At 42.6% G+C, this 27,246-nt stretch overlaps 1 protein-coding gene across 2 annotated transcripts in view; it reads right to left on the bottom strand.

Moving 5' to 3' along the window:
- Positions 1-26,883, bottom strand: part of WLS (Wnt ligand secretion mediator) — a 39,692-nt gene extending 12,809 nt beyond the window's left edge. For both annotated transcript variants that reach the window (XM_062581717.1, XM_062581718.1), the window contains exons 1-2: positions 26,641-26,883; positions 9,212-9,484 (exon numbers count right to left, since the gene is read on the bottom strand). In XM_062581717.1, coding sequence (XP_062437701.1) covers positions 9,212-9,484; positions 26,641-26,746 — 379 coding nt within the window. In that variant the 5' untranslated portion in view covers positions 26,747-26,883. The remainder of the gene's footprint in view (positions 1-9,211; positions 9,485-26,640) is intronic.
- Positions 26,884-27,246: the final 363 nt, after the last annotated feature.

The raw sequence follows: 27,246 nt of genomic DNA, 5'->3' as shown, positions 1-27,246 counted from the left end.
GTTATAGTGAGGAGGAAACATTTTCATTCCAAACAATACAGGTCAAACTACCTTTATTCAAAACATTTATTTCCTTTCTAGTAGAGAAGTAAGAGCCTAATTTCTATTGGTCATAAGAGTCTGCTATCTTGCTCGCTTATGACCTACAGCTTGTGTCATGGTTGTGGGTGAAGATCATTATTCATATGGTATTAGAAGCTACAGTTCACACAGAAGTGGAACCTAGACTGCTGCAAAGACAGACAATAAACCAAGACGTTTCATCAGAAGTTGGCAGACGGACTAATAAGACAAGCTTTTATACAGACCTTCTGCAGTTAAGCTACGGATATAAAACAGGTATCCTTCCTTTCCAGGAAGTAACTAGATCGTATCATAAAATACGTTTCAAGCTGACATTGATTTTTCTGTTTAATTAAAAAAAAAAAGGGAAGAAAAACCTACACACATAAAAAAAGATAAACTACGTAACTGTACATTGTTTGATGAACTGTATGAATAAGAAACTAATGGTAAGTTTGTTCATTAAACGTTATATCAAAAATCATCTAACAATGTAACCTTAGATTTCTTCTGGTAGCTAGGATCATCATCCACCCACCTAACGGGAAGAGCACTGTCCTGAAGAGCTGAACAAGTTCAGTTCTACTGAACACCATCAAACAACATTAAAACAAGCCCAAACTCTTAAATAAAGAGGCATTTGACAAAGATATACTTTACAAGAGAGATTTTATGTGAAAGAAAAAGAAGGCTCACAGAGATCTTTTGGGGGTGGTGAGGCATGGAGAGACACTGCTGGGAAAAAGTTAAAATGCATCACTGAAAGTAAAACCGCTTTAGAATTAATCATAATGAGGATCCTTGGATAAATGAGGGTTCCTGGAGTAATAAGAAACACTACAAAGTCCTGTAATTTCAGATAAAACAGTCTCTACATGATGATGTTTGATGATGTTTTTGATGTGCAACATCTAGCTTAAGTCATTCCACATGAGCCTGTCTGAAGGATTTTGTAACCCCTCCCCTCCCCCCCAACACAGCCCACAAGCAGCACTGGCTTGTTCCCATCTTTACAGAGGCACCAATGTGCACTTAACAGAGCACTTATGTAGTCACCTTATCTAGGTGTATAAGATTTGTCTCAACAGTCTTGCCTGGAGAATAAAGTAGAAGGGCAAATTAATAATTAGGAGGGCTAAGAACAGGATTCCTGTGTTTGAAACGTTGCGATAGGCCAGCAAATCTCTACCAAACTGCAGATCACGAGACATGCAACAGGTCACGCAGTAGACCCGAAACATCAGTATTTGTATCAACAGCTTCAGTTTCTTCCTGTTACACGCAAATAGTCAACCTGTCCTTTCCTGGATGCGTTCAGAGCAGTTATACAGCATGTAACTGCTTTCAGACGTACTCCTGGGATGTTGCTACGAAATCATTGCTCTAAGAAGGAAATGGGGTTAAAACAGACTTATTTAGATACCATAATTGAGCAAGTCCATGAAATTGAAAGAGTTACAGTGCAAGTCTGCCACGCAGCAAGTTTAAACACCTAAAGCAAGTCTGTACCAGCTTTACCAAATGCAAAATCCTCCTATTTACCAGGCATCAATCCAAGGGAAGACTCTCAGAGAGGAACACGTTCCGAATGAACACGCGCACGCTACAACCTTGCCTTTTCTTCATAATTTGCCTTCTCCAGATAGCTGTAGCCATCGAAAAACCGTTGAACTGTTCACTCGTCGTTGTGCCAGTGCTGAATACCGTACTGCTGTTGCAAACAGTTCATACTTTGAAGTTCCCTGGAAGCACGATGGGGCGTGCGGGTGAACTCAGTACATCAGAAATTTCTCTGCGGTGAATCCTGTCCCCCCCCAATTCCATCTTGTCTGCATCATTAGATAGTAAGACACCATATGCACTGTATCACTAGAGATACATATTTGAACTTTCAGCATGTTTAGTGGAGCAGACCAAGCTGAATGACTACAAAACATCAATGGCCAGAGCCTTTAACTGTGAGCTTTGTGCGTGAAAAATAGCTACCTGCTCTCACAGCACAATTCCTCATATGGGAATAGACTGCAAAGAAAAATCAGTATCTGACACCTAACAATTTTGAAATTGGCACACAGTGCTTCATTATTCTGGAAGAAGAAACTGGCCTTTATAATTCTGAAGGGAAAGTGTTTAATGTCTACAAGTAAGCATGACTCTTTGAAGCTCTACATGTCCCATATATTTGTCATCTTTTTCAGTTATATTTTTGTTGGGAATATGTGGTGGTACACTCATCCAAAATGATGGGAAGGGGTGTGGATGGTCTCTGCGGTTCAGACTTGCTATTTATACAGTGCTTGGAGGTGGTTCTGTTATGCTTTAATGTGGGTGCAACAAGATTTTTCAGAGCATTTTTTTTTTGTATACACATGATCTATACTACCCAGATTGACAGCAAGTTCTTTTCTGCAGCAGCCATTAGATAGGTTTCCATGAAACATGAACTTTCCATCTCTGATCCGCTATTTAGAAGTCTAGTGAAAGAGGATAAATGAGAACATAAGGTTAAACTTGGCCCCATTAAAGGGAACTACAAATTTTATTTCAGAAACCATAAAACCAGCTGGAATGTTTGGGATTAAATCCAACAGAAACAGCTTTTATTATTTCATCTTTGTAATCCAAATGTTGCTGCCACAATTGCATATGAAAACCAGAAGGCAAAAGATATACTCACATATCTTTCCAAGCCAATGAAAATGTAAATTAGAATCTCCCTCTGAATTTCCACTAATCCTTATATTGGGATCTCATCTCCCATTAGAATAGAATTTGTTACAGTGACCCAGGACTGCCAACACAAAACAGGAAAGAGTCAGCATTTCTGCACCGCAGACTGATACCCCTACATCAGGGCACTCTCTGCCACTTTTAGTGGCGCTTCCCACTGCCTGGGGGGAACAAACAAGGACGACGACCTACTGTTTGGCAGACAACTAAATCTTCAGGAGATGCGCGACTTATTCATACCTATTAAGACGCTATGTCTCAGGGATATCAAGACGTAAGACAGAGGTTAGACAGTGAGGGGGTGCTTCACAGGCACAGCATTACTGCTCCTGAAGTCCTGTGGACCTGTGTGCCAGGGAGGGCAGCAGGAGACCAGAGCTGACAGTCCACTGTACACAAAAAAGAAAGGTTAAGTGTTATTTACCATCAAGAGGAGGGAAGAGGAGGCTGAAGACTGGCTGTTGAGCCAGTATTTGCTTTTGGGGAGGGTGGGGAATTGTACCAGCTTCTTTTCAGGCAGAAGGAAACAGTTGTGCCCGGGAACCAGGTACTTTAGAAGAATGAAGATCAACAGCATGGGACATCCAAAAAAAAAAAAAAAAAGGCAAAAAAAAGAAACAATAGGCACAAGTTATGCAAAAGCAATTTTCTTATTGGTGTAAAGTCATAGGCTATGAGAAACTGCAGCCACACAACCAAGTGCCAGAGTGTGCCACTGCCAAGTCTAGGGCCCTTTCCTGTCCTGCAGTGCTCCTTTTTTTTCTGCTCAGTATCATCGTCTCCATTTCGCTTCAGAGGGATGCATGGTATTTTTGGAACAGGAAGTATTACAGCAATCAAATCCTAACAAGATCTCAGGTAGATGGTAGCACCTACAGACAGTGAAGAAGGAAACAACTTTCTAATTTTCTTGGTAGAGAGGATAAATACAGAAAAGCAGTGACAGGACAGTATTTTATGTATTCAAGGTTGAGCCACAACACATAGCGAGGATGCAACAGGGAGAAGAGTAAGCAAACAGGCAAGAAAGGAACAGAAAAAGCTACATATCCATACTCAGCTCAGGAAATGTAATTATTCAGTTCCCCCATGCATGGTAATTAAGATTTTTCAGACCTTCCCAACAGCAAAAAGTAGAAAAAGGTAGATAAAAATCTCCATCTTATTCTGTAGCAAAAGATGATGAAATTCTCCTTGCTGGGAAATAGCATCTCACAAAGACCATGACAGAACACCTCCTCAAGGCTAAATCAAGATGTGTCTTGCAAAAAGTCACTGGCACTGAAAAAGAGTTTTTGCCATTTAATCATAATTACTTTGAGCTGTTTGGTACAGCAGTGTAAATAAAGCCTAGGTAATTTGGGGACTGGAAAAACCACCTCTGATTAGCAACTGAGTTGCTGAGTGACAATCTCACTAGGATTATGTTAAAACACAAAAATAAGACTACAGTTTGTTTTAATAATGATGTGTTTTGAAGACAACTAGCTACATAACAAGATGCTTTTGCTGGAGTTTCCAGCACTTAAGACTTCTCAAAGATACTTCGTCCGCACTATAAAGTAGGTCACAACTGTGAGAGCCCAGTGTAGTGGCACTATTTGGTACCCTTCATACTCTGAGCATTGCCAATAAAATGCAAAATATTATTAATAATAGCAATCAGTATCCAGGATTTTTTCCATGATCCACTTTAAAGTGCGATATCAGCACACAGTCTTCACTCACACTACAATACTCTAAAAATAGAGAAGTTGTTTAGGAAGACAGCTGTATTAGTTTGCAGCAGGCACAGAGCCCTCTGAAGAGAAGTCTATGCAAACACATAAAAAAAGATAGGATTATTTGGATTATGCTTTCGTTCTTTATTAGTCCTCCAAAATTACCAAACCTATCACAGGGACAAATTTGTATAGATTTGCACAGGAATACATAATGCTCAGCCATACAATTGCACACAACTTCTTTTGAACAGCAAATTGAAGTCATTCCCACTTATTAACATTTTAAATTTTCTAGGAATATTTTTTTTCCCTAGAAATAAAATGCTATTTCAGAATATAACTTCAAAGGCCTGTCCACATCGTTTTACCATCCTCTAAATGGGGGCATCGTTACTGAGCATCTAATACAGTACAACTACATAATACAAGTCATCTTGTACTTGTAAGGAACATTTCGTTTATAGATGTCAAATCAAGCAATTTCATTTCTTCTTCAAGGTGAAGCTCCGGGATGAACGTCAAGACTTTGTGGACTTCTGCGAGTCTGGGACAGCCGGTGATCGAGCAGCCCCCAGACTCCCTGCTCGAACTACGAATGAATACAAATAACTAGTTCTTGGCATGTAAAGGTTACCCTGGGAGGCGGCTTGGAGGGAAGGACTCATGTTCCCCGTTACAAACACTAAAGTTTGCCAACAGCAAAGGGCCTAGACCCATGGCAGTGTGCATGCACACGCGCAATTTTGAAGTGAAACTGAAGTACCTAAAATGATGAGAACAAACAGATTAACGTAGCCTATACAAGAAAGGGAATTTAAGCAATTCCTGAAAGCCTACCCAACCAGGAATACTGCCTGTGGACAGCAATACTGCTGCTTTGTCCCAGGAAGCAGCAAAGCCAGAAATGAGAGCCAGGAAGAACGCAATGAATAGTGACAGTTTAGCCAAGCATGTACAGCGTTACAGGAGGGACAGGACTTTGAGGACAGGTGCTATTTTGGAGAATGGGCTTTGATGAGCTAAATGGCCTTTATGCCTTCCCTAGAAGGGCCCAGTGTTCCTCACATTCAATGACAGAAATAAGATCTAATTGCACAGTAACAGAGTAACACTTAAAAGTTTCAAAAGAAGCCTTTTGTGCTAGCTCTACACGAGAGATTTCTTATGGTCAGAAACCAGATTATCGCCACTGCTCCTCCACTAATTCTACTTCACTTCCAAGGCTGCTGCCAGCCAGCTAAATGTCAGATTACTGCACACAAACATTCCCTCGCAGAGCTGCATCCATCGCCCTGGTGACTAAGCTCTTTCAACAGCTGTGTTATTGCTGGAGAGCAGCCAGTGTTGTTCATACAGAGCATTTGTTTCATGCAGTCCGGGTGAATGAGGCATTTTGCACCGAGGCAAGAGCAGGGTCCTGCCTGCACATGTTCTCTTCCTCACAAACTGTGCAAACTCTTATGACTGGAGCTTTCATTATCAAGGTACAGAAAGTTTCAGAACAACTTCATCTGGTTTCTCTTTCCACCTTCTTTCCCTGTTCCGGAAAGCATCTCCTTTCAGTGGCTGAATGCATTAACACAGCGTGGACACAGAAATGTTTTCTTCCTCGGAGAAATAGCATCTGAATGTATTGCGGCTTTCCATGAGAGCTAAATACAAGGGAATAGTTTAGCTTGTAAGTATCTGAGCTTCTGGAGCCCAGAACAGCATTCTGGAGGCGAAAAAGTTAATGTCATGTTTCTCTTTGGAAGGGTATAAAGACCACGCAGCGTTTCTGGTGGTGGGCTTCAGAAGGTCCAGAGCCACTTGCCATGGAGGTTGATGACTGCTCTCCGATCCCGCCAGGGGCACTTTGCCAGGGCTGACATTTCCTTCTGCCACAGAAAAACCCTTGCTCACTTGATGACCAAATCAGCACTCAAAGGGCTGACACACATGCCGGATTTTTGGCTTTCTGCACACCCAGCGATGCGTCATAAGCAAGCAGAGCAGCACTAATTGAACTGTGGTACAGCTGTGACTTAGCCTCCCATTAGCCTTGCCCTGCGGCCAAAGGGACAAACTTTAGAAGCGGCAGTGGCGAGAGGAAGAGCCTGCGTCAAGTGCGTGAGTCACTCGGCCGTTTCACGGCGGCAGCCTCCCCTCCCGCCACGGAGCCCCCGGGAGCACGCGGGAATCCTCCCGAGCCCAGTGCGGACGAGCAGCCGCCCCGTCCTTCGGCGGGCGCCTTCTCATCTCATCCACCCGGCGTCAGCAGCCGCCGAGCGCAGGGGTGTTCCTTGGGCAAACAGAGGCAGTTAGTTTCTTCGCGTGGATAAAAACGTTGCCAGTTACTACGTTGTGCTGCTTTCCTCGACGATCCGAGGCAGCTGCAGAACGGTTATTATACTGGTGCCTGACAACGTATTTAACAACTGTGAAGCCTTCCAGAACTCTTTGCTGGTTTGGCACCAACCCCTATTGGCATTAGCTACAGCAGGATGACAGACATGTCCGAGATCTTAAATTAAGGCTCAAGAGAGAAGAAACTTAAATTGTCAGTTTAAAAAACAGAAATTTAATTTCTGGGTTTTTTTATTTCACATTTTCAATGTTACCTATTTGGAAAAGCTGTTTTCAATTGTCTGACAAATAAAGCTCTTAAAACTCTGCCAAGTTATTAAGTTTCTGTACTTTTCCAATAACTTTGGGTTAACCATCTTTTTGGTTAACTTTGCTTAATATTATCTGTTTTTAACCACAATCTAGGAAGCAAAAAATTTGTTCTTCACTCATTTCTTAGACAGGTTTTACACTTAATTTAAAATATGACTTCAGCTTGGCACAAAGTGTAGGGAAACAGCAGTTTAAAGCTTTTTGCAGTCAATGAAAGAAAACCTTCAAGATGTGCCAAATAAGCTTACACAATAAGTATTAATAGATCTTGTCTCAAAATGCTTCTTATAAAGAAAGAACACCAGCAGCTATTGAACTGATAATGACCAGAAACAAAATCTTTCGAAACCACAGAGGCACTATACCTCATCTCTGAATACCTTGGTTTTATTAACCAGGGGTAGCAAAAGATTTTTCCAGCTTTTAAATCTCAAAAACAAACCCCAGCTTTAAAGGAATTGGTCATTGAACTGCACAAATAATGATGAGAAGGTTCTCTCTGCACTTACAGGAGAGAACATGGTCTAAAGCTTGTTTGGTATTTTAACAGACTGGTTCCAGGTGTTCAGCCAGTGATGTATTCCAGCTCACTGGTTTGATTTTAGAAACAAAAAGAATTTTTTTTTCCTAAACACAATAATCTTTTAAAGTCTAAGAAGCTGAGGCCCTAGCAAAGCTATGAAGTATAATTCCCTCCATATAAGTAATTATAGTTAAAAAAAAAAAAAAAAAAAAAAAGCAAGCTTTTTTTTTGAACTTATCTTAATGATGCTGTCTGTATTACATAGCTGGGAAGGAACAGGCCCACACTGATCAGACAAGGCAAAGTAGTATGATTTCATGAAACTTAAATAGATCCAAGCTGACCTGACCTTGCTGCAGCCGCCACAGTGCGTACACCCAGCTCCCTCCCATACAACAGCACTACTGCTTGCATGATCACTCAGCCTAGGGAGCTGATCCAGATCCTGAGCAAAGCAACTAATTTTTAAAACAGATTTGCTCCGTAAACCAACCTACCGCATGATCACATGAACACTAGTCCCAGGCTCAAGAAAAGGGAGACAGTGTACAGCCAGAGAAAGAGCTAGAGAAGCCCCAATTTAAAACAGCTAAAGCTATCAAGAACTATAACCTAACTATGAATAAATAGTTTTTCAAAGAAAAGGGATTTTTCCTTAAAAAAATACACACACACATATATATACAAGCACACCTACAATTGCTCTTTTGTTAAAGGGCTGATTAATCAGACATTGTTTTGCAGATCTGTCTTGCAGGGTGTTTTTTTTTCCCCTCACATATTTTATCTTCTTCCAGGTACTGCTTAAGGGTGAATCCCAGTAAGACACCTTCTTCCATGGTTCCAGTACCTACACAGTTTTGCCATTAAGTTTCAGCCACTGTAGTTTGAAGGCCAAAAGGTAATTTCCATCTGCATTTATCAAATCCTAGCAAAAGATTATCTCAATGAGTGACAGAACTTAGTGCAAGTATTTCAGTTCATCAATGAACGAACTCAAACTGCAGAAGAATTAAAATTATTCAGAAGATGACAAAGCCTCAGTAAACAAACAGTCTCTTTTGCAACTGTTACCTGATGGAAAATGTTTGTGTAAAAGTTGTCTCAGGCATAAGCATTCTTTCAAACAAGCTCCTCGCAGGTGAACTTGCGGATTAAATCTCCAAATACTTCATCCTGCAGTTTAGGAACTCAACACCTAAAAGCATTTGGCAAACACTGAGCAAAACAGTATGACTTACAGTTTTCAGCATTGGGTAAACTAGTAACCAATTCAAATGTTTGCATAAAGCAGGTCTTGGGCAGAGACTTTAAAAAAAAATAATCTCACGACACTGCTTTTCACCACCTCCACACAGATCAGAAAAATCCAAGCTGGAGCAGCAATATCCCTTTCCTGTACTCTAGCAGTTAACATATGGTGCTAAATAAAAGTGATTTTAGGAGAAATACAGCCATAGGGAAATTAGACAGATCACAGTCAGCATGTAATGAATGACACAAAGTCACTTACTTAGGTCGTTGTCCATCTTGAATGCGATGTCCAGCTGCATGATGAAAAGCATGAACTGGAACCAGGGGCTCATCTCCTTGCCAGGAAGAGGAATGTGAACAGCAAACACGATATCATTGGCCTCTATCTGCCTGCTCACTGCTTCGTCGAAGTCTTTGATCTTCTCACACTGGTTAGCTCCCCAGGGCACTAGCCACTTGGTTTTGTGGTGGTTTTTTCTTACATCAATGCACTTTACTGACGTGTAAGGAACAGCTGTAGTGGGACTGGGAGCTGAAAATGAAAGAGAACATTTTTTTCTTAAATCTTTGAGTATCTTATCCAACAGTTTCTCCACCAAAACATGCAGCTCTCCATTCGGTTATTTGGAGGCAATCTAAAATAAACACGTCAAATGATTTTTCCTTCACAGCTCCTTCATCTTGCAGTTAAATAATTAAGTTCATTACATCTACAGATATATTACTGACTTTGCAGTGGGATCAAATTAAGATGAGCTGAAACCATGGGAATGAGCTGATTCAGTCTCAGATACCTCAGTTATACCAAAATTGCACTGAAAATTATTGGTATTTTTTTTCCTGTGTATATACCCTTCCAGTTTACTCACTCAATTAAGTCCATCTGTAAAGCATGTACCCAGAGCACTAACTCAGAGAGATGGATGAATCCTAACCCTTGAAGTTCTGCAGAGCTGGGAAAGGCTAACTCCAGTGATTTGAACCAAGCATAGGTTGGGCCAGCTACTTGGGCAAGGAGGTTTTTCCCTCACTGCTGAATCAGACAATTCTTTTTAAAGCAGGCTGAGAGTCCAAAGCTATCATACCATCTGGAAAACATCAAGGAAGCAAAGAGCTCCCAGAACTAACATCAAGTATTGCTGCTGCCTCTTTTAACTCATTCTCATGCCCATAAGTGATCTGGTATGGCAGGCGCAAAGTAAAAAGGTTGGGCCCTCTCTATGCAACCGTAATCAGCTACGATTACCTCCACACCACCTTCCACAGGACAACACAAGCCTCTCCACAGGGCTCATTAGCCTCAGCTCCGTGTGGCACTAACACAGTTTCCATGTCAGGGCTGGCTTAAATCTGGCTGACAGAGCCCATGCTGAGCGAGTTCATGTCTGCCTGCCAAATCCCACCGCGGTGTATCACAGAAGGGCACAGCTGCCACATGCCTAAGGTGTCCACTGTGTAGAGCCCTGATCTCGTTGCAGGGAGAGAGATTTGGATCCCAACAAAGCTCAGATTAGTCAAGTGAGGAAAGCATCTTCTGAAAACCAAGCTAAATGCAACGAAATGTCTATTGGATGAGGTTATCACCACTGGCACCAACTGCAACAGGCAGTTTTCCTGCAATTTTACCTTTGTTACTAGAGAAAGCATCGGCCAGCCAGCACTATCTTGAACAACAACACGCATTTTGCCACTTCTCTTATCACTTCCAGCTGTGCGGGTCCTAATCTGTCACACCACTGCAGAGTTGTTGCAGACTAATCTGCATCCTTGGTTGGGCGACATAGCAGGAACACCTTGCATCTAACCCACCCCAACCCCATCACTGACCTCTCTTGTCTGCAGACTGTTTTTCAGAGCTCTCCCTCACAAGCACCTTACTGTATGTGTTTTGTGCCAGCTACAGTCTCAGCCCCACAAAAATTTTCCTGTGTGAAAAACATCAGGAAAGTTGACCTCTGAAGTTCCTTGCTCATCCACTTTTGTTAATTGAAAAGAAGAATTTTGCATTAAAGCATTTGTTCTTTTGCTGTGAACTAATAAGTATGTCAAAAACAAAGGCTTGTATGCCCTTTTCCCTAGCCACAATCTTTTAAGCTATCACCAGCAGAGAAGCTGAATAGACATCTTACCTCTGAAAAATTAGCAAGCGAGATTTACACCACTCCTTCTCAAAAAGCTCCCCTGCCCCTCACCACAGTCATCAGGCTCCCTAACAGGTTTCATGGCTGTAAGATCCTTGTTTTTCTTTTATCAGGATAATACAGAACATCCTAAATCAGAGAACTGAAACTATGAAGGATTATACTAATTTAGCTTTATATCAGTGAGGAAACAGAAACTCTTAAGCTAAAACGGGGAGGTTAGAAAAATTCAGCATAAAACAAAACCTGCAAATCTTTCTAAGAGAAAGGAAAAGCTTTTAAAAGTTCAAATATATTTTTCTAACATAGCTCTGTTATGCCAAGAGTTCTTATGAAAACAGTTCTGCCTTGTTTCTAATATAATCTGGGAAATAAATATTTTAATACTACATATATGCATCACCAACCTTGTAAGCCATGAAGACAAGCAGGGCTGGAGTTGTCCCAGCCTAGATCTACCCACCAGTTTTTTTAGAGGCTTCTACATAGGCCAAGTCAAACAACTGGGTGTTCAGTAACAGTTCTCCTCCCCTTATAGAGCTGTTCTTTTTTTTTTTTTTTTTTTGTCAGAAATATTTTTTCCACAACAGCCAGCTCAACATATTTTAATGTCTAATGGATTTAAAGTCTAATTTTAATGTCCAACACTTTTTGCTACAATTAAAACAGAACTGTCCCATTTTCTGAAATATCATCAGTAAGCTACCATTTGACACACTGTAATTAATTTCTTCCAGCCTCCCAGGTTTTGGAAATCAGCAGGAGCAGGTTAAGCCTTTTGTTTAAGCTGTTGAAAACTTTAGCTTTTATTTTTGTTTGCACTGGAATTTGAAGATACGTAATGCTAGTCTTATTTGAAGTTTCAGTTATTAAAAAAACTGTCCTATCTTTTGTGTGTGTGTAAATGTGATTGTTACTACTCAGAATTCAAAATAATCTAATTTAATCTCATAACTCAAAGTGCTCTAATGCAAATGATAAGCATTTAAATATTTCCAGACTACCCACTAAACCAGAAGTAGGTTATAGAATACCAGGAGACTGAACGTCAAGATCCGCAGGGGAGGGAGGGAGGGAGAGCCCGGGCAGCCCCCGGCTCCCGCTGCAGCCTGTTTTCACGTTGTCACCACCAGCGTTCTGACAGATGGCCAGAGACTTCCTGAACAGATCACAGCCCACCCAAAACACCGGCAGCAAGCAATTATACCCCACGTAGAAAATTCAACGATTTCTATAAGGAAAACAAAACACCCCCCCACCCCCAGGCCGGCCCTGGCCGCGTCCTGCTGGAGGCCAGCTCATGGTTTGTGGCCCCCCGCGACACGTAGTCGTCTCGGCCGGGGACATCCACGCACGCTACACCCGAGTGATTCAGCCCCGTCTCCCTGGTAATGTGGCTGCAGCATCACAACAGCGCAGCCACGTTCCTCCGCAGGAGCCCGGCCGGGGCTCCGCAGAGCGCGGCGCTGCTCTTCGCCAGCGCACCACCTCCGCAGGCGCGTGTCGGACAGGTGTGCAAGCCACAAGAAAGCTATTCAAAAGTGGTGGCTTATAAACTTTGTTTTGTTTTTTTATTTGTTGATAGCACTGGTTTTCTTCTAGCTGAAGAGCAGCAGTTATGAAGTCGTGAAGGAAGGGCTAACAGGAGAGGCAGCTGCTCGAGTAAGAGTCCTCCCAGACGCATCATACCTGCTCTTGACAGCCACCCACAACCTCAGCGTACCAGATACGTAGCACTGCCGCACTTCAACTGCTCACGGCGTCCAGCAGTCTCTGGGGAAGCACAGAAAGCTCAGAGAGAGTCCATCAGCTCCAGAAAACTGCAAATTATCGATAAGCCAAAAGGAAACTGAGCAAAACTAAGCATTCAAAACCAAAACAAACCAGAAATCTGACAGCAAATCCATGATCACAGAATGCTTTGATGGAAAATAAGCGCATTAAAACAAAGTCACACAGTACGACATTCCTGTACGATGGCATGATGCAGCATCTCGTAACCAAGACTGAAACTGCAGCTGTAAAGTGAATATTGCTGAGAAATAAGCTAGACCTTCCAGGCAAGCTCTCAGAGCTTTTTAACTGTGAAAGATCTGTGTGTGATTTAAAAGTAGGCATTTCTGAATTAACATTGTTACTTCTATAGAAAAAAAATAACGTTGCTTGCTTTGATGCAACTCATTATAGCCATAAATACATGTTTTCATCACTGACAGATTATGATTTTAAATACTTGGCATGCTAACTCAAGCATTCCCTCTGCCAGAGTTACAGCCTTGAGGAGTAAGAGACAATTACTATATATATTTCTTGTCAGGAACTGCACACTAAACAAACGTCGGCACTTGGCTTACATTACTTGTTTGGCTCCATTCCCATTAAATTCGACTGAGTGTTGAACCAAGTGGAAAAAAAATGCTTTGTGAAACTGCAGCCAAGTCAACTAACAGTATTACAAAGTGCTATGCAAAACAAAGCTAGCATCAAGGGATTTCAGCTAAAAAACGGTGCCAAGCAGGCTGCTTTCAACCCTTCAGTCTGGGGGTTGGGATATCATGTAATATGTAAAACTGAACCATTTATGTCAGCCTGTAAATAATTAAACAGCATTTTTTGCATAACACAGTGGAGAAGTCTTAGACCGCGTTCTGAGTCTGCTTGCTGTGATGAGAAATAATGCAGCAGTAACTGTTTACATCGGTAAGCAGAAGCAACCAAGTAGAGCTTTTATCAGAAGACATTTCACAGAACTTTTCAAAAACCTAGATTTCCACTAGGCAACTTAAACAGGAAATACTTCTCCATACCTTGTTTAGCATCACTAGACTTAGCTGTGTTGGGAGCCCTTTTATGAAGATTGTTTGGCTCCAACAAATGCAAATGGACGTTGTGCTGAGACCACTTGCTCCAAGTAGCGCTGCATGTGGAAACTACAGCCAGAAAGCTGTAGATGCGAGCGTTTCAGAGCTGCTAATACTGTTGGTGAATAGTGCCTGCCCTTCACAGGGCAAAAACCTTCCACATACAAGGTTAGAGATATTCACAGAAAACACTTCCAGTGTGACTGGCATGATCTCCAAGGACTGATATGCCTGCACTAGCAGAGAAGACAACAGGCTGGGGGGAGGAAGGGGATATCACCTCCAAGGCTCTCCTTAGCACTAACAGGAAAAATGAGTATTAAATTTTTCTTAAAAAGACCAGGCAAGCACGCACATTAAGATAAAACCAAGGTTGTCTCAGCAGCCTGTCTTTTGCAGTCCACTGCTTTTCATACTAGTTTGGGAAGTGAATATCATTTACCATCTTCAAAGCTTGTTTGCATATATATTATAAACATATTTGTCTTAAAGGTATGCAGTGACTGGCTAAAGCAGTCTGGCCATATGTGTCAGAGGAACTAGGAAGACAGTTTGTTCCATCTCTCCAGGAAAATGCTTCAAAGATGCCTTGCTCACTGCAAAAGCCCCAAGGATATCACAAAATACACAGGGTTAGGCAAACTATTCTATTTCCTGCCAAAGAACCACAATTCCTTTTGATACTTTTAGTCCTTTAGCCCCAAGTAGATCCAGGTATCTTCATCAATATGCCCACCATTTCCTGAGTGGGATTTTTGATGAACTTTAAAAGCCAAGTTTTGTTTAAGCTGATGCCTCACATTCAGCTACAGATTGAAGTAGTTCTTGTATATAAATTTCCAGTGAGACTTGTTTCACTTTTCACATTCAAAATACTCTTTTAGCCATTGGCTCAAGCAAATATCCAAGCTATAGCTTTAATAAAGCTGTATCCACAGAAGATAGCAGCAGTTAAAATGAACATAGGCATTTAGTGCTGGACTGCAGCAGGGAGAGCAGGGAACATAAAAGTTTGAATTTTTTTAGGCTTTGAATGTGTTAACACTGCTCAGTTTCATGTTGAATTGGTGACTGTGTTCCACCTGAGACTAAGAGACAGTGTTACAGAGTTACTCCAAATAAGAGAAGCTGAAGGAGGCATCTCTGAATACCTTGTATCTACGGACAGGAACGTCCAGAGATACCAAGATATTATTTTCACTGAAGATTTCATAATTTGGTTTCTCAGCGCTCAGGCAGCCATCCTCATTGCCAGTGTACACAGAATTATTCTCATATATCTCAGCTGGAATTGGAATTCTTTCATTCCACATCAGCAAAGAGCAAACACAATCAGATGGCTACAAAATTTCAGAGCTAGCTGGCACTGTTTCCCTCTCTACATGTTTTCTTTAATAAAATACAACTGTGTTTCCTTAAGAAATTGAGTGCACCCTATTCAAAGTACCTAGCAATTTGGTAAAGGAGGAGATACTCTCAAGAGACATGAAACGTGGCAGTTCCAGGCCTTTCCTGAACAGCTGTCTTAACTTCTTGAGCACCCGATTAGATCTTAGTTACCATCATTCTTGCAGTGGCTCTCAGAAATCCTCAGAACGGGAATCTTGAATTCCGTTCATGATGAATAGAACACCATGGCCATATAAACGAAACAAAAGGACTGTTTTTTCATTTTGGCAAAGGCTTTACTTCAGACTTAACCCTCTAGTTACGGTTGCTTAAAAAGGAAAATAAACCCCACCACTACTCCACACAATAAGAGAGTCTGATCAGCTAATCACAAAATCCTAATCTTGATCTTCATCAGCTTAATTTTTAAAGCAAAACTAAAGCTCTATATTACAGAATTATGGCTCCTTAGATGGTATCTTAAAAAGTAATCATTTCAAAGACAGTAAGTGGGAAGGAACCTCAGGAGGGCTCTAATCCAATCTCCTGCTCACAGCAGGTCATCTAGGAGATCAGACCAGGTTGCTCAGGGTGTTATCCCATCACATCTTGAAACTGATGCACTGCTCCTGGGATGCAGGTACGTTCTTGATCTTGTCGATCCTTCTTCCCCCTTTTTAGCACTCTACGTACCAGCCTAACATTAAGTCGTTGTATAGTGGTCGTAGCAGAGCTTAGATGAGATAGAAATTACTGTCAGCTGGATAATGAGTATGTACCAAAAATCACAACAAATATATATTCCAGTTCTTCTTCCTTTGCTCTATCCTCTGAACACCCAGAACCCTTGCCCTATCTCGAATGGTCACAGATCATTCCGGACAACATTATGCTGTTCCTATAATCAAAGTTTTACCATTCTGTGTTATTTTAGAGCAGACTGAAACAAACATTGAAAAATTATGCTCTCCCTCGCAAGCATGCAGCTTGCCTATGCCAAGAACCAAGTGCATCTAGTACCTGCCTAACTGGTAACTGCACTGAGAGTGTCTCCTAGGGAGCACTCAGCAAGGCTCGGCATAACCTCCAACACTTTTCAACTCAGAAGAGTTACAGCTGTTTCTTTCTGTAGCTCCCAGTTCTCCCATGTGCTGTGTCCCAAATCCTGTTCTTCACTCACTCACATGGATGTTTCTACTCTTCTCTGCTCAACTTCCTCCCTTCTTCTATTGGGTGCATTTACAGCTGCCTCCAGGCTGCCATTACAGAAAAAGCTTGAGAACTCAGGCTGATTGAGCAGAACACAAAAACGAGAGTAAGTAACAGTAGAGAAAGGAGGCCTTTTGATAGCAATAAGCCTGTAACGAATCTTCAAGTGTGGGAGAAACAACATTTCACCTTCAGATTTCTAAGGGGGGGGGAGCTAAAACAAATAAGTCTTTAAGAGGGAGAAAGCAAAATAAAGGATGAACATTAGGATCATTTCTGCAGTAAAGTACATTAGCGATAGTATGTCACAGGATGAGAGAGAGAGAAAGAGAAAATGAATTAAACAGAAAACTCTTGTTCAAACAACCTCCAAAACATTGTAGCTGATGACCCATCCTGCAAGCGAAGTTAAGATCAGAAAAAAGCTGGAAACACGATCACATCTTTCTCAAGTTCAATAGTCCTCAGATTACTTTTTACAGCCTAGAACTGTAGGATTTTTTTTTTTTTTTTTTTGGGGGGGGGGGGGAAGTAATTTTTTTTGACCTGGCTAGAATTACCATCTAGTAATCAGAGTATACTTCAAACACAATGGATAAATACAAACCATCAGTTTGTCTTCTTTTCATACCTGGATCCAAATCACAAAGTGCTAGCAGATAACACTGATCAGCCATACAGCTTTATTTTTAAAATTTGGAAGTTCCTGACTCAAACTTTGATGCTAGTTAAGATGGTAATCATTTAATGCATCCCTAATATAGCAATAAGTACTTCTCATTTATTATCTTTCATTTGTTTTTAACTAAACTGTCCTTGAAGAAATCTCTCTTCATTTAACGTAGACAACCATTTCCCCTTTTTCCAAAAAGAAAAGCAGAAAACAACCATTTCCCCTTTTTCCAAAAAGAAAAGCAGAAAACAAGACATTAGATTTACCACAGAATAAGTGAGCTCAATTATTGGTGTATTTTACAATATTATGTATAAATCTCTACAAAAGTCACTATTACTCAATATATTAATTCAAATTTAATATCTACTTAATTTACTAAACTGTTATAATAACCCCTCGTGTAATTCCTTTTTTCTCCCCTATTCCATATTTATGCAAACGAGACATTCAGCCCAAGTATAATAGCATCCACTCTCTTCTACTACAAGCATATTTACCTCTATGATACATATTTTTGTACCTTATCATCTAGAAGACCTACAGTATTTCAAATTAACTACTGACCCTTGCTCTCACACTATAAACAAGCCCTTTAGAAAATCTCAATTGCATTGTGTCTACATTGATTAAAGCTTGAATCCTAGTGACCTCATGTGGTGTTAACTTCTCCCATGCACCAAGAGCATTCTGCTTTTCTACTCAATTACCCCCTTCTGTGCAGGGCCATCACTACCCAATGAGCACATACAATGGACTTCTGCTTCATTGCACTAACCAACAGCAGGATAGGAATAAACAAGCTAATTTATCATCAGACAGACCAAGGTTTTCTGATTAGAATAGCAAGAACCTGAATAACATACTATATATATATATATATATATATTTACTGCAATATGAAAGTTAGGATCTTTTCTTCCTTCATCTTTCCTGACCTTGATGCTGCAGTTTAATATAATGTTCTTGACAGCAACCTGTCATACAATCTTTATATTAATATTTTTTATTGTTAGTTATTGTTTCACAAGGCCACGTGAAAGTCTTTTTCCTGAAAACAGCGGCCTTTATATACAGAACGGCTGTTCACATAATTTTTTTGAGAGGGGGTTGAACTAGATCTCCAGAGGTCCCTTCCAACCTCAACCACTCTGTGAAATAGCAACCACACTCTGCTAAAAGCCCACTCTCCTTGCCAAAGGCATTCCTTTTCTGTATCATCAGTTGGCTTTGAGCTTTTATCAAGATCACAGCCCTGACTTGCCAAAGACTGTATAAAAATGTAGCAGGACTCCAGCCCGCCCAGGACTCCAGCCCTGGTTAGGCATCGATCAAATACAATAGATAAGAAAAGAGGAGAAGGCAGAGGTTTACCATATGGCTCACAACTGCACAGCAAGTCAGCAGCAGAGCCATAAACACCTTTAAATAAAAACACCACACACACACAGAATAGTCCCAACTTCTGGTACAGTGCCTTACCCATCTAGCTTTGTTGCCAGAAACAGAAAATATATCCTGCAATGTTTTATTGCCTTTTATTCTGCTTTTACTGAAATCGTAACTATATTGCTTTCAAAGACTGCATAAATAAGACTTGTAACTGGAAAAGTATTTTTCTTCCTTGTCAAGGCGGCACTTTTTTCATAAAATGGCCACCATTTCATCAATATTTATAACGGGACTTCACAGACATTGCTACGGCTGAACACTCCTGTTTACCTCTTTTCCAGTAGATTTCTTATTACTATATGTTTCTCAGTCCTTCTGGTCTCAGATCATAAAAAAAAAAAAATTGTCAGGAACAAGCAGACCCTCCTCCCCGCAGCTTGTGGAGATTGCTGACCTGAGTTGCATCCTCCAGCCAGGCCTTCTACCTCCACGGCAGAGAACAGACGCGGACTCAGGCTCATACCCTTTTCTGCAACACTGCCACGCTGCCAGCTTCGGCAGTAGTTATCTTTTCCGCCTCCTTTGCAAAGTGGCATGATTCCTGACTCAAGTTTACTGTATGGCTCAATGAAAAACAGTACTAGGTGGCATAAACAGCAGCTCACACTTCTGCCAAACTAAAGACTACTGTCTCAATGCACAGAGGTGGGAACGAGCAGCCAGGACTCGGAGATCACTGAACTAGTGCTACTGTTGGTTTTTATTAATTGCTATGCTTCTGCTTCCCTCCCTTCCACCCCCCAAGTTTTCTATAGCCATGCAATATTGAGATAAATGTGTATGGGTTTTGCTTTGTGTGTCTTTTTTTTTTTAAATTTGCTCCTGAATGGTACACTGTGCAACTTTGAAAGAAGTCCTCCAGAAGAAGCTGTCTATGCAGCACAGCAACTTTAAAGTAACACAAACTGAAGATTTTCTTTCATAAGTAAATTTTCAAAGAGCCACTGTAGTAGCTATGCCAAGAACCTTTAAAAATGAAAGTGCAGTTGGGATCCCTGCTGTGGAAACAGAAGTCAAAGACCCTTGTAATGCTGCTGACTTCAAACACATATCCAGGTGCTTCTGGGGAATGATCTTGTTTTCACAGAAAATGGATTATTCCCATCAGCCACAGGCAAGACTCAAAGCAAGAAAAACTTTTGAGGCAGTAGAGTACGAGTATACGTATCAGGGAGAACTAGCTAAACGGCCTCCAAGATACATATACGTATGTATATGCCCCCCCCCCAGCAGCAGGGACAAATATAAATGAAGCAAACAAGAGCAGCACCAGTTCCATAAATGCATACACACACACAAAATATTTTACTTAAAAGAAAAAAGGTAAAACTGATTCACTAAATGCCACAAAGACATTTTTATCTTCTTCCAAGGCTTTCTCTGTCAATTTTCAACTCACATCAAATGCATTTCCTGCTCCATCCAGGCAAGATATAAAATCCCTGGAAACAAAGGTCTAAAACAGCAAGAGTGAACCAACATCATCCAATGCTGCTTTTAAAGAGAAGCTTTTCTTTTGAGTGACAGTCTGAAATTCTGCAAGTCGCACACTATAGATAACTAGATACTTTGAAACTGCCAATACTCAAATATGTAAAGAATTTCATCTGCATTTGAATACAAGGGATTAGATCCTCTTAGAGCAAATATATTAGCCCCGTATTTCACACATGCCAGAGCTAGCACTAAGGAAATGCAGTGCATCTGCATGGAGCAGATGTGTTACACCTTCTCTCTTCAAAGGGATTCTAACGCTAACATGAAAGAGTTATAACTTGACTTCAAAGACCAGAAGCGCTTTTTTACTGAAGACTTCCTGTTTAAAGCTTTATCCCTTGCAAAGAGTAGAGAGGCAACACAACCATCACCACTTGATCAGTGGTGTTCAGATTAAGTTTAAAAAACAAATCCATCTATTTAGGTGTATAGCAAAAAGCAAAAGCAACGCACAAGTAGTTTTTACTTTATGCAGACTATGAAGCACTAAATTCCCCTTATGTTTATCTCCCAAGCTAACTGTAGTTTGAAAGTGATTCAACTGCAAGAAGAGCAAAAATGTTACCTGGTAGGATTTAGTCTTTACTGCCCCTTTCTCAAATGCCTGAGCACGGAAGTTTCTGTCTGGGAACTGTCAATTTCTGGCACATTTGCCCATTCAGCTACAGTTACAACCCTTAAAAAGAAGAATTGAGTAGACCTAAACTAAATAGACATGACCTTTCATGTCTGCTTTTTCATCAGCTCCCAGTGCTTCTGCCAAGATTGCAGTACTAAAGGAATCTGTCTATACAGAGGAGTCTATTGGCATTCATGTCCACAGTACAGCATGGACCTATTCAGCACAACTTGCCCATCTTTTGGAGAGGCTAGCAATGAAAGAAAGTCAGGCATATAAAAATGGTCTTTGTCCTAGAATTCAGACATTCTTATTTAGGAGTCTGCATCCACTACCTTATAATCCAGAGCATTTCTCCTCAGGAGATCAATTCAGTCCTAAGAAGGTAATGAAATCCGAAGAAGGAAAATTAAATCCTGGAAATTCACTGCTCAGCAGCCAAATCAGACATTTAGATAATGAACTGGAATTGTTGATAGCTGCTCAGCCATTTAAACACATGACTCATTATCTCTCTGGGTAAGGCACACAAGCAGAAGTTCTATTTCCTCCAGTCAAAACAATTCAGGGTTTTTTCCAACCTTAAGCCAATGCAAGGAAGCAGTGAGCCTTCACACTCTCATATGCATCCCTCTCTTCTCAGGGGATTTATGTGCTAAAATAATAAACCTCCACTTTTTCTAATCAGTTAAATTAGTAAAATGTATGGTTGGATACTGGACTTCCAACTTATGCTCTATGCAGACTTGGCTCTATGCCTGCTCTTTGACTTTGTCTTCACTATAAAGAAATCCTCTTGAATTCAAGTCATCTCGATGGAATTGTAAAGAAAAACTGCAAATTGTTGTGAGGTGTCCTTGTAGTCTCTTAAGTAATTCACGTAAAACTCTTCTCAGACAACTTTGCAGTGATTCTTTATTTAAGGGAAACAAAAACACAGTTTTGCAATGGATATACTGCTGTCCAGAGCTCTGTTGCCTGCTTTGCTCCTGTGCCCTTCATTGCAGCTTGCTCATCTTCCCAACAAGCTTGGTCTTTACAACAGCCTCCCACAGTACCAGAAAAACAGCAGTAAGAAGCACATCATATTACTTCAGTCACACAAAGCAGAGATAAAGCCAAAGAGAAAGTGGGACAATTTCTTAACCCTGGATCGTTATAACAGAGCAAGCCATTTGGTGGAGCACAAACTAGCTTCATAATAAATCAGCAAGCCTAGCAGAGTCAGACATCCCAGGCTGACACATCAGCCCAGCTTCTGTACTGGCCAGGGAGCAATGCAAAGCCCACACAGGCGCACAGAACGTTCGAGTCCCAGCAGCACCCATAGGCTGCTAGTGAGCTCTGAGCCTCACGGGACCCGCAGAGCTAGACAGCCTTACAGAAGGTGCCTGTCACTTTGGGATTTAAGACTAACACAAATAAGGTTCTCATCATCTCCATGAAATGGAATGGAATGGGATTTGAATGGGAAAGGTACAACTCTGAGTTAATTTCTTTTTAAGTATAAATACTGTATAATTTCCCTTGCATCCTGGATTTTTTTAATTATTTTTAAGGGGCAACACTGTCAACAGTTTTCCACACAGTCTACAGAAGAATATATTTGTAAATAAAAGCTGTTATTATAAAAAGCCACACAGACACAAAGCCCCTACTATAGTCATCAAGTCAGATATACACAAAACTTCCAACGTGTCTGGCTGGGAGCAAGAAGGAGAGGACACAAGGTGCCGTAGCCCACCTTTGGCACCAAGACAGCAGCTGTGAGGTGACCTGTGCTGAAATGCTCTGGCCCAAACTTTCAGTAACAAGCCGGGTCAGATGCCTCTGCTGGTCCAGCTGTAAGCAGGTTTGTCTTTATGCCGAATACAAGCCCTTCATGAGCTAATCTCACTCCCATGCTGGCTAGCACAACTTAAAACCTGTATAAATGTGAAGGCATCCCTGTGGGCAGCCAAAACGTGAGATACCTAACTAAACCCACCTACTACATTAAAAAGGCAAAATAATACATGGTATGCAAGGGTCCTGGAACTGCTGGCACAATTGTAAATTAGCTTTATTACAAACATTTTAATATTGCCTTGGATGCCAGCAGGAAGCATTTCTGGTTAAGCAAAATCATGCTCTCTCATAATATAGTTATGATACTGTTTATATCAGGAAAATGAATGTAGGGTTTCATTACAGCTAATTTCAGGGATCACATTTCATCTAGTACTCATACAACATAACTGGGAATATAACACATTATCCAGAAGTGCAGACTTTAAACAAGATACTTAAAACAGAGCAGACACCAGAAATTCTACACGGTGGTTTCAAGCAGCAACCCCAGTCATGGGCCAACATTTCTTTGCAGTAGTATGACAAAGAAACACCTTTTTGAGGTGTTTTCTCACTTTTCAGCTTTGCAAACTCCCAGGACTTGCACAGGAACTTCACCCTGATAAGGAATGAATCTAGTAAGCACACATTTCATTTTTTGGTCAACAAACAGTTCTACGCAAAATCCAAGTGAGTGTCGATAAAAGTCCTGCTTCCGAATATGAGAGCAGGCTACTGGAAATCTGTAAGCCTGATTAAAATTCAGATATTAATACAGTTGACTGTCTAAAACCAGGGAGAATCGGCACAACTTCAGAAAAATGAAGTTTTGCTGCAACTGTTGTATCAGATACCAATGCATTGCATTTGTGTATTTTGGACTTGAGAAAGTAATCTGTTAAAATAGAGCACTTAGTCATCGTTTTGAAATATGACCTAACACACTGCTAAAGGAAAGGGTGTTTTAGCTTTGTAGCTGGGTTCCAGTTGTGTACATATTTTAGTTTGTCTAGACCTGAATAAACTAAAATAACTAGATTCCCAGTGTTTGTGTGGTGCACTGGATCAAACCAGACCAGGAACACTATTTCAGTGACATCTCAGCTCTCATCCCACCTTGTAGTACAATACTCTGGAGAACAGCATTCTCCTGTCATTACTGTCAGAGCTCTGAACAGTCTGACTACTTCTGTACTGTTCCCCCGCCCCAGCCCCTTCCTTCAGGTGCTTGGTAGAAGGATGCCTGCCAGGGATTCATTTTTCATCAGATTCCTCTCAAAACACCACACGTTATGAACTCACTGCAGGCCCAGGGATGGGCTGCGAGCCCAGGGCTCAGTTCAGGCTGGCAGAGATGGGCACAAGGGAAGACTCCAACAAGCAGGGAGTATCAGATCAGTCTTGGAGATACTGCTCACGCATTGCCTCCACCAAAAGTTGGGAGCCACATCACAACCAGTTTCCACACAAGAACCTGCAACTGTTAGCAGGCACCACGCAGGCTCAGGCTGCCAGCTAGCTAGGACCCATTGCCGGCTAGGACCAGTTTCTGCCCAGACAACACTGTGCCAGGGCAGCCCATTAACTCTTTGCATACATCTGAAGCAGTACACAGTGAGGAAGAGAGAAATTGGTTTGGGTAATTGATCACTGCAGTTTTGCCTGCTACAAGACTAGGAGTGGGATTTCCCAACAAGCAGTTTCACCACAATAACCCCCTAGGACTTGCCCTAAGATAGCAGATGCACTTATCTAACCACCAAAATTAAGCTACTCTCAGTTTGTGTGATGTGCTTAGACTCAGTGCTGAATTACTGTCCTCATGGTGAGGAGAGTCAGCCAGACTGGGCCTTGCCTACCAGAACCACACATACAGCTTTTCAGTGTTGCCACCAGTGGCTGGTGCCCCTCAGCATGGCAGTACCCATCCTCTGGATCCTCCAGGCCACACATCGTCAACATGCTGAATGCAAGATGGAAGACTGGAGCCTCATTCTTTCATCTCTAAAACCCCATAAGCCTAAATATAAATGCCTGTTTATCACACCTGGCCCAAGATGAGCACAGAAATGCTGCTTTCTGATTAACACCTTCCTTCTAAAAAACTTAAGTTGCTTGTAATAAGCTCACAAATGCAAGGCTACAGGAAACACACTTAAGATACACCCTTACAGACATTGACTCTAGGACAACACAGGCCGAGGAACTTCTACTGACGCTGATTCATTAGGTACTAGCGCTCAAACTAGCTCTGAAAGATGCATGTGCGCGCGCACACACACACACAAGTAGCCAACCCTCAGAGTCTTCAACGTTGGTCAGGCCCATTTTGTGTGGTTGAGGCCCACAAGGCTGAAAAAAATGGGGTTTTAATCTAGTATTTGTCTCAGATCTCCCATGTGATTGACCAAAAGTGACAAACAGAAGCTACAGAATGAGGAAAGCTTACATTTTTAAAAATTATGTTTAGCAGTATCTACATGGTATTTAAAAATGACAAAGAGAATATCACAAATGCAAAACACTACCGGGCATCAGAAAGAGCCTGCTTCCTGGAGCATGGGTGTCAAAGTTTATTCAGTGTGTCTACAACAAAGATTATCTGGAGAATAACTTAACTTTATTTCCAAAATAAAAACTAACAAATTTTACCCATAGCATTTGCCTTTCCCTGAAAGGCCATCACCAACATGCAGTTACAGCCCTTACTGAAAATAGTCGCCAGGTATCAGTCATAACACAGAATAAGAATCCTTACAAAAGGAAAGCAAGTACTTGGGCAAGCCGATCTGCGGGCCAAAGTCGCCTCCAGCAGAACGAGCAAAATCAATCCAGCCACAGAATTCCTCCAGAGCGCAGGCAGCTCTTCTGGGCGAGAGCGGCCCAGGAGCTCAGCGGTGGAAATCACCGAAGTAGCGGGGTGGGGGTGTAGTGTAGTGCAACTCAGCTGCTTTCCACCAGGAATAATTCTCCAGGACTGCCCCAGCATCAGGATCTCCTCCATCTTTCTCCTTCCAATCCCCGTTTCCTTGCCCGAACCAGAACCACAGCCAGCACAGCCAGCCGGGTCGCAAACACCGCCCGAGAACGTGCTCCCAGCGGCTCCCCGGCCCGCCAGCACTAGCACGAAGGTTTTGCAGGGCCCCCTGCGAGACAACGCATGGAAACAACGGGGGATTAAAAGTTTTGCCCGGAAGGGCTGGGCGCGGAGCGCCGGGCTGCCCGGCAAGCGCGGCGGCGGCGCGGGATCCCCGCGGCCCCGACGGCCGGGCCCGGCGCCCGTCCCCGCGGCCTCCAGCCGCCGCCGGCGATACGTGAAGGCACAACCAGGACCGAAGGAGCCTCCCTGCAGCGCACCGCGAGAGGGTTTCCGCGGAGAGCGGAGCGCACAGGGACAAAAGCCGGAGTCGCCCGGCTGCGAGGCGGCGCCGGCCCCGCGGCCGCGGCCCCCGCCGCGCTCGCCCGCGGCCCGGCTGCGATGCGAGCCGCAGAGGCTGCTCGAGGAGACCCCGCGCAGCCATCCAGACGCAAACCACCGCAAACTGGAGACAATAACTGCACTCCTGTCCTCTTCTGGAGGAGCTCCCACTCGTTTTCCTTTTTTTTTTTTTTTTAATTGTTATTAGAGAAAGCGATGAGGTTTCCTCCTGCAGTCGAGTCGGAGACCGAGAAACAGGGAGGGGGCGAAGGTAAGAAAGGAGTGAGGAAAGAATAAAAAAAAAAAAAAATCAACTTTGCAATGCAAAGCTTCCTTGTGCGATCAGTCGCCATGCTGAAGATCCCCCCCCTTCCTCTTTCTTTAAGTACATACTGAAACCAGGCCAAAAAACTTTTTTTCTACCCCTTCTTTTCTTGTAGGCACTAGAGTGAAATGTGCACAAAGAGGCCCATGGAGCTGTGTTTTCTTAACTACAATAGCAGGGCTAATTAGATCATAGAAGCAAGTCAGTGATACTGTAACAAGTAGCTAAACAAGACGAAAGAGGGAAGGAGAAAGTTTGCACCTTTAACACTTACCAATCAGACCTCCCACCAGAAAGGCGATGACTTGGAAAATCAGCAAGATCCCTCCAACAATGCACAGCTTTTTAGTACTCATGTTTTCTATAATTGCCCCAGCCATTTTTGCAGAGATTTCTCCCCCCGCTTCTTGCTTCTGCTGCAAACTTCAGGCTCGGAAAGTGCCGCAGGGATGGGAAGGAGGCAGGCTCAGCACTGATTGCCCAGGCAAGCCCAGATCTGGCTCCCCCTCTGCCGAGAGCTGTGATTGTGGCCGGTGCTCGGCTGCATGTGGCTGCTTTAAAGGAGCAGGGAAGCGAATCACATGATACCCTCCTCCTCCTCCCCCTCGCCGGTCCATTCAGCGGAGCGGCAGATCGCGGGGCCGGCCCCGCCGGGCGAGCCCGAGCCCGAGCCCGAGCCCGAGCCGCGGCGGCGAGCCTGGCCCCTGGCCCGCTTCTGCCCACCTGCGCGGCGAGCGGCCGCCGCGCCGCGCCGCGCCGGTGAAGGGCAGGAGCAGGCTCCGCGGCGGCGGCAGCGCAGCCTCCCCGCGGACGGGGCTGCGCGCTGCAGCGCAACGCCGCAGCGGCTCTGCGCCGCCGGAGGAGCGAGCGAGCGAGCCGG

The sequence above is a fragment of the Rhea pennata genome, chromosome 8 (genome assembly GCF_028389875.1).
Source record: "Rhea pennata isolate bPtePen1 chromosome 8, bPtePen1.pri, whole genome shotgun sequence".
NCBI classification, from domain to species: Eukaryota; Metazoa; Chordata; class Aves; order Rheiformes; family Rheidae; genus Rhea; species Rhea pennata.
This window is presented reverse-complemented; position numbering and strand designations above follow the sequence as displayed.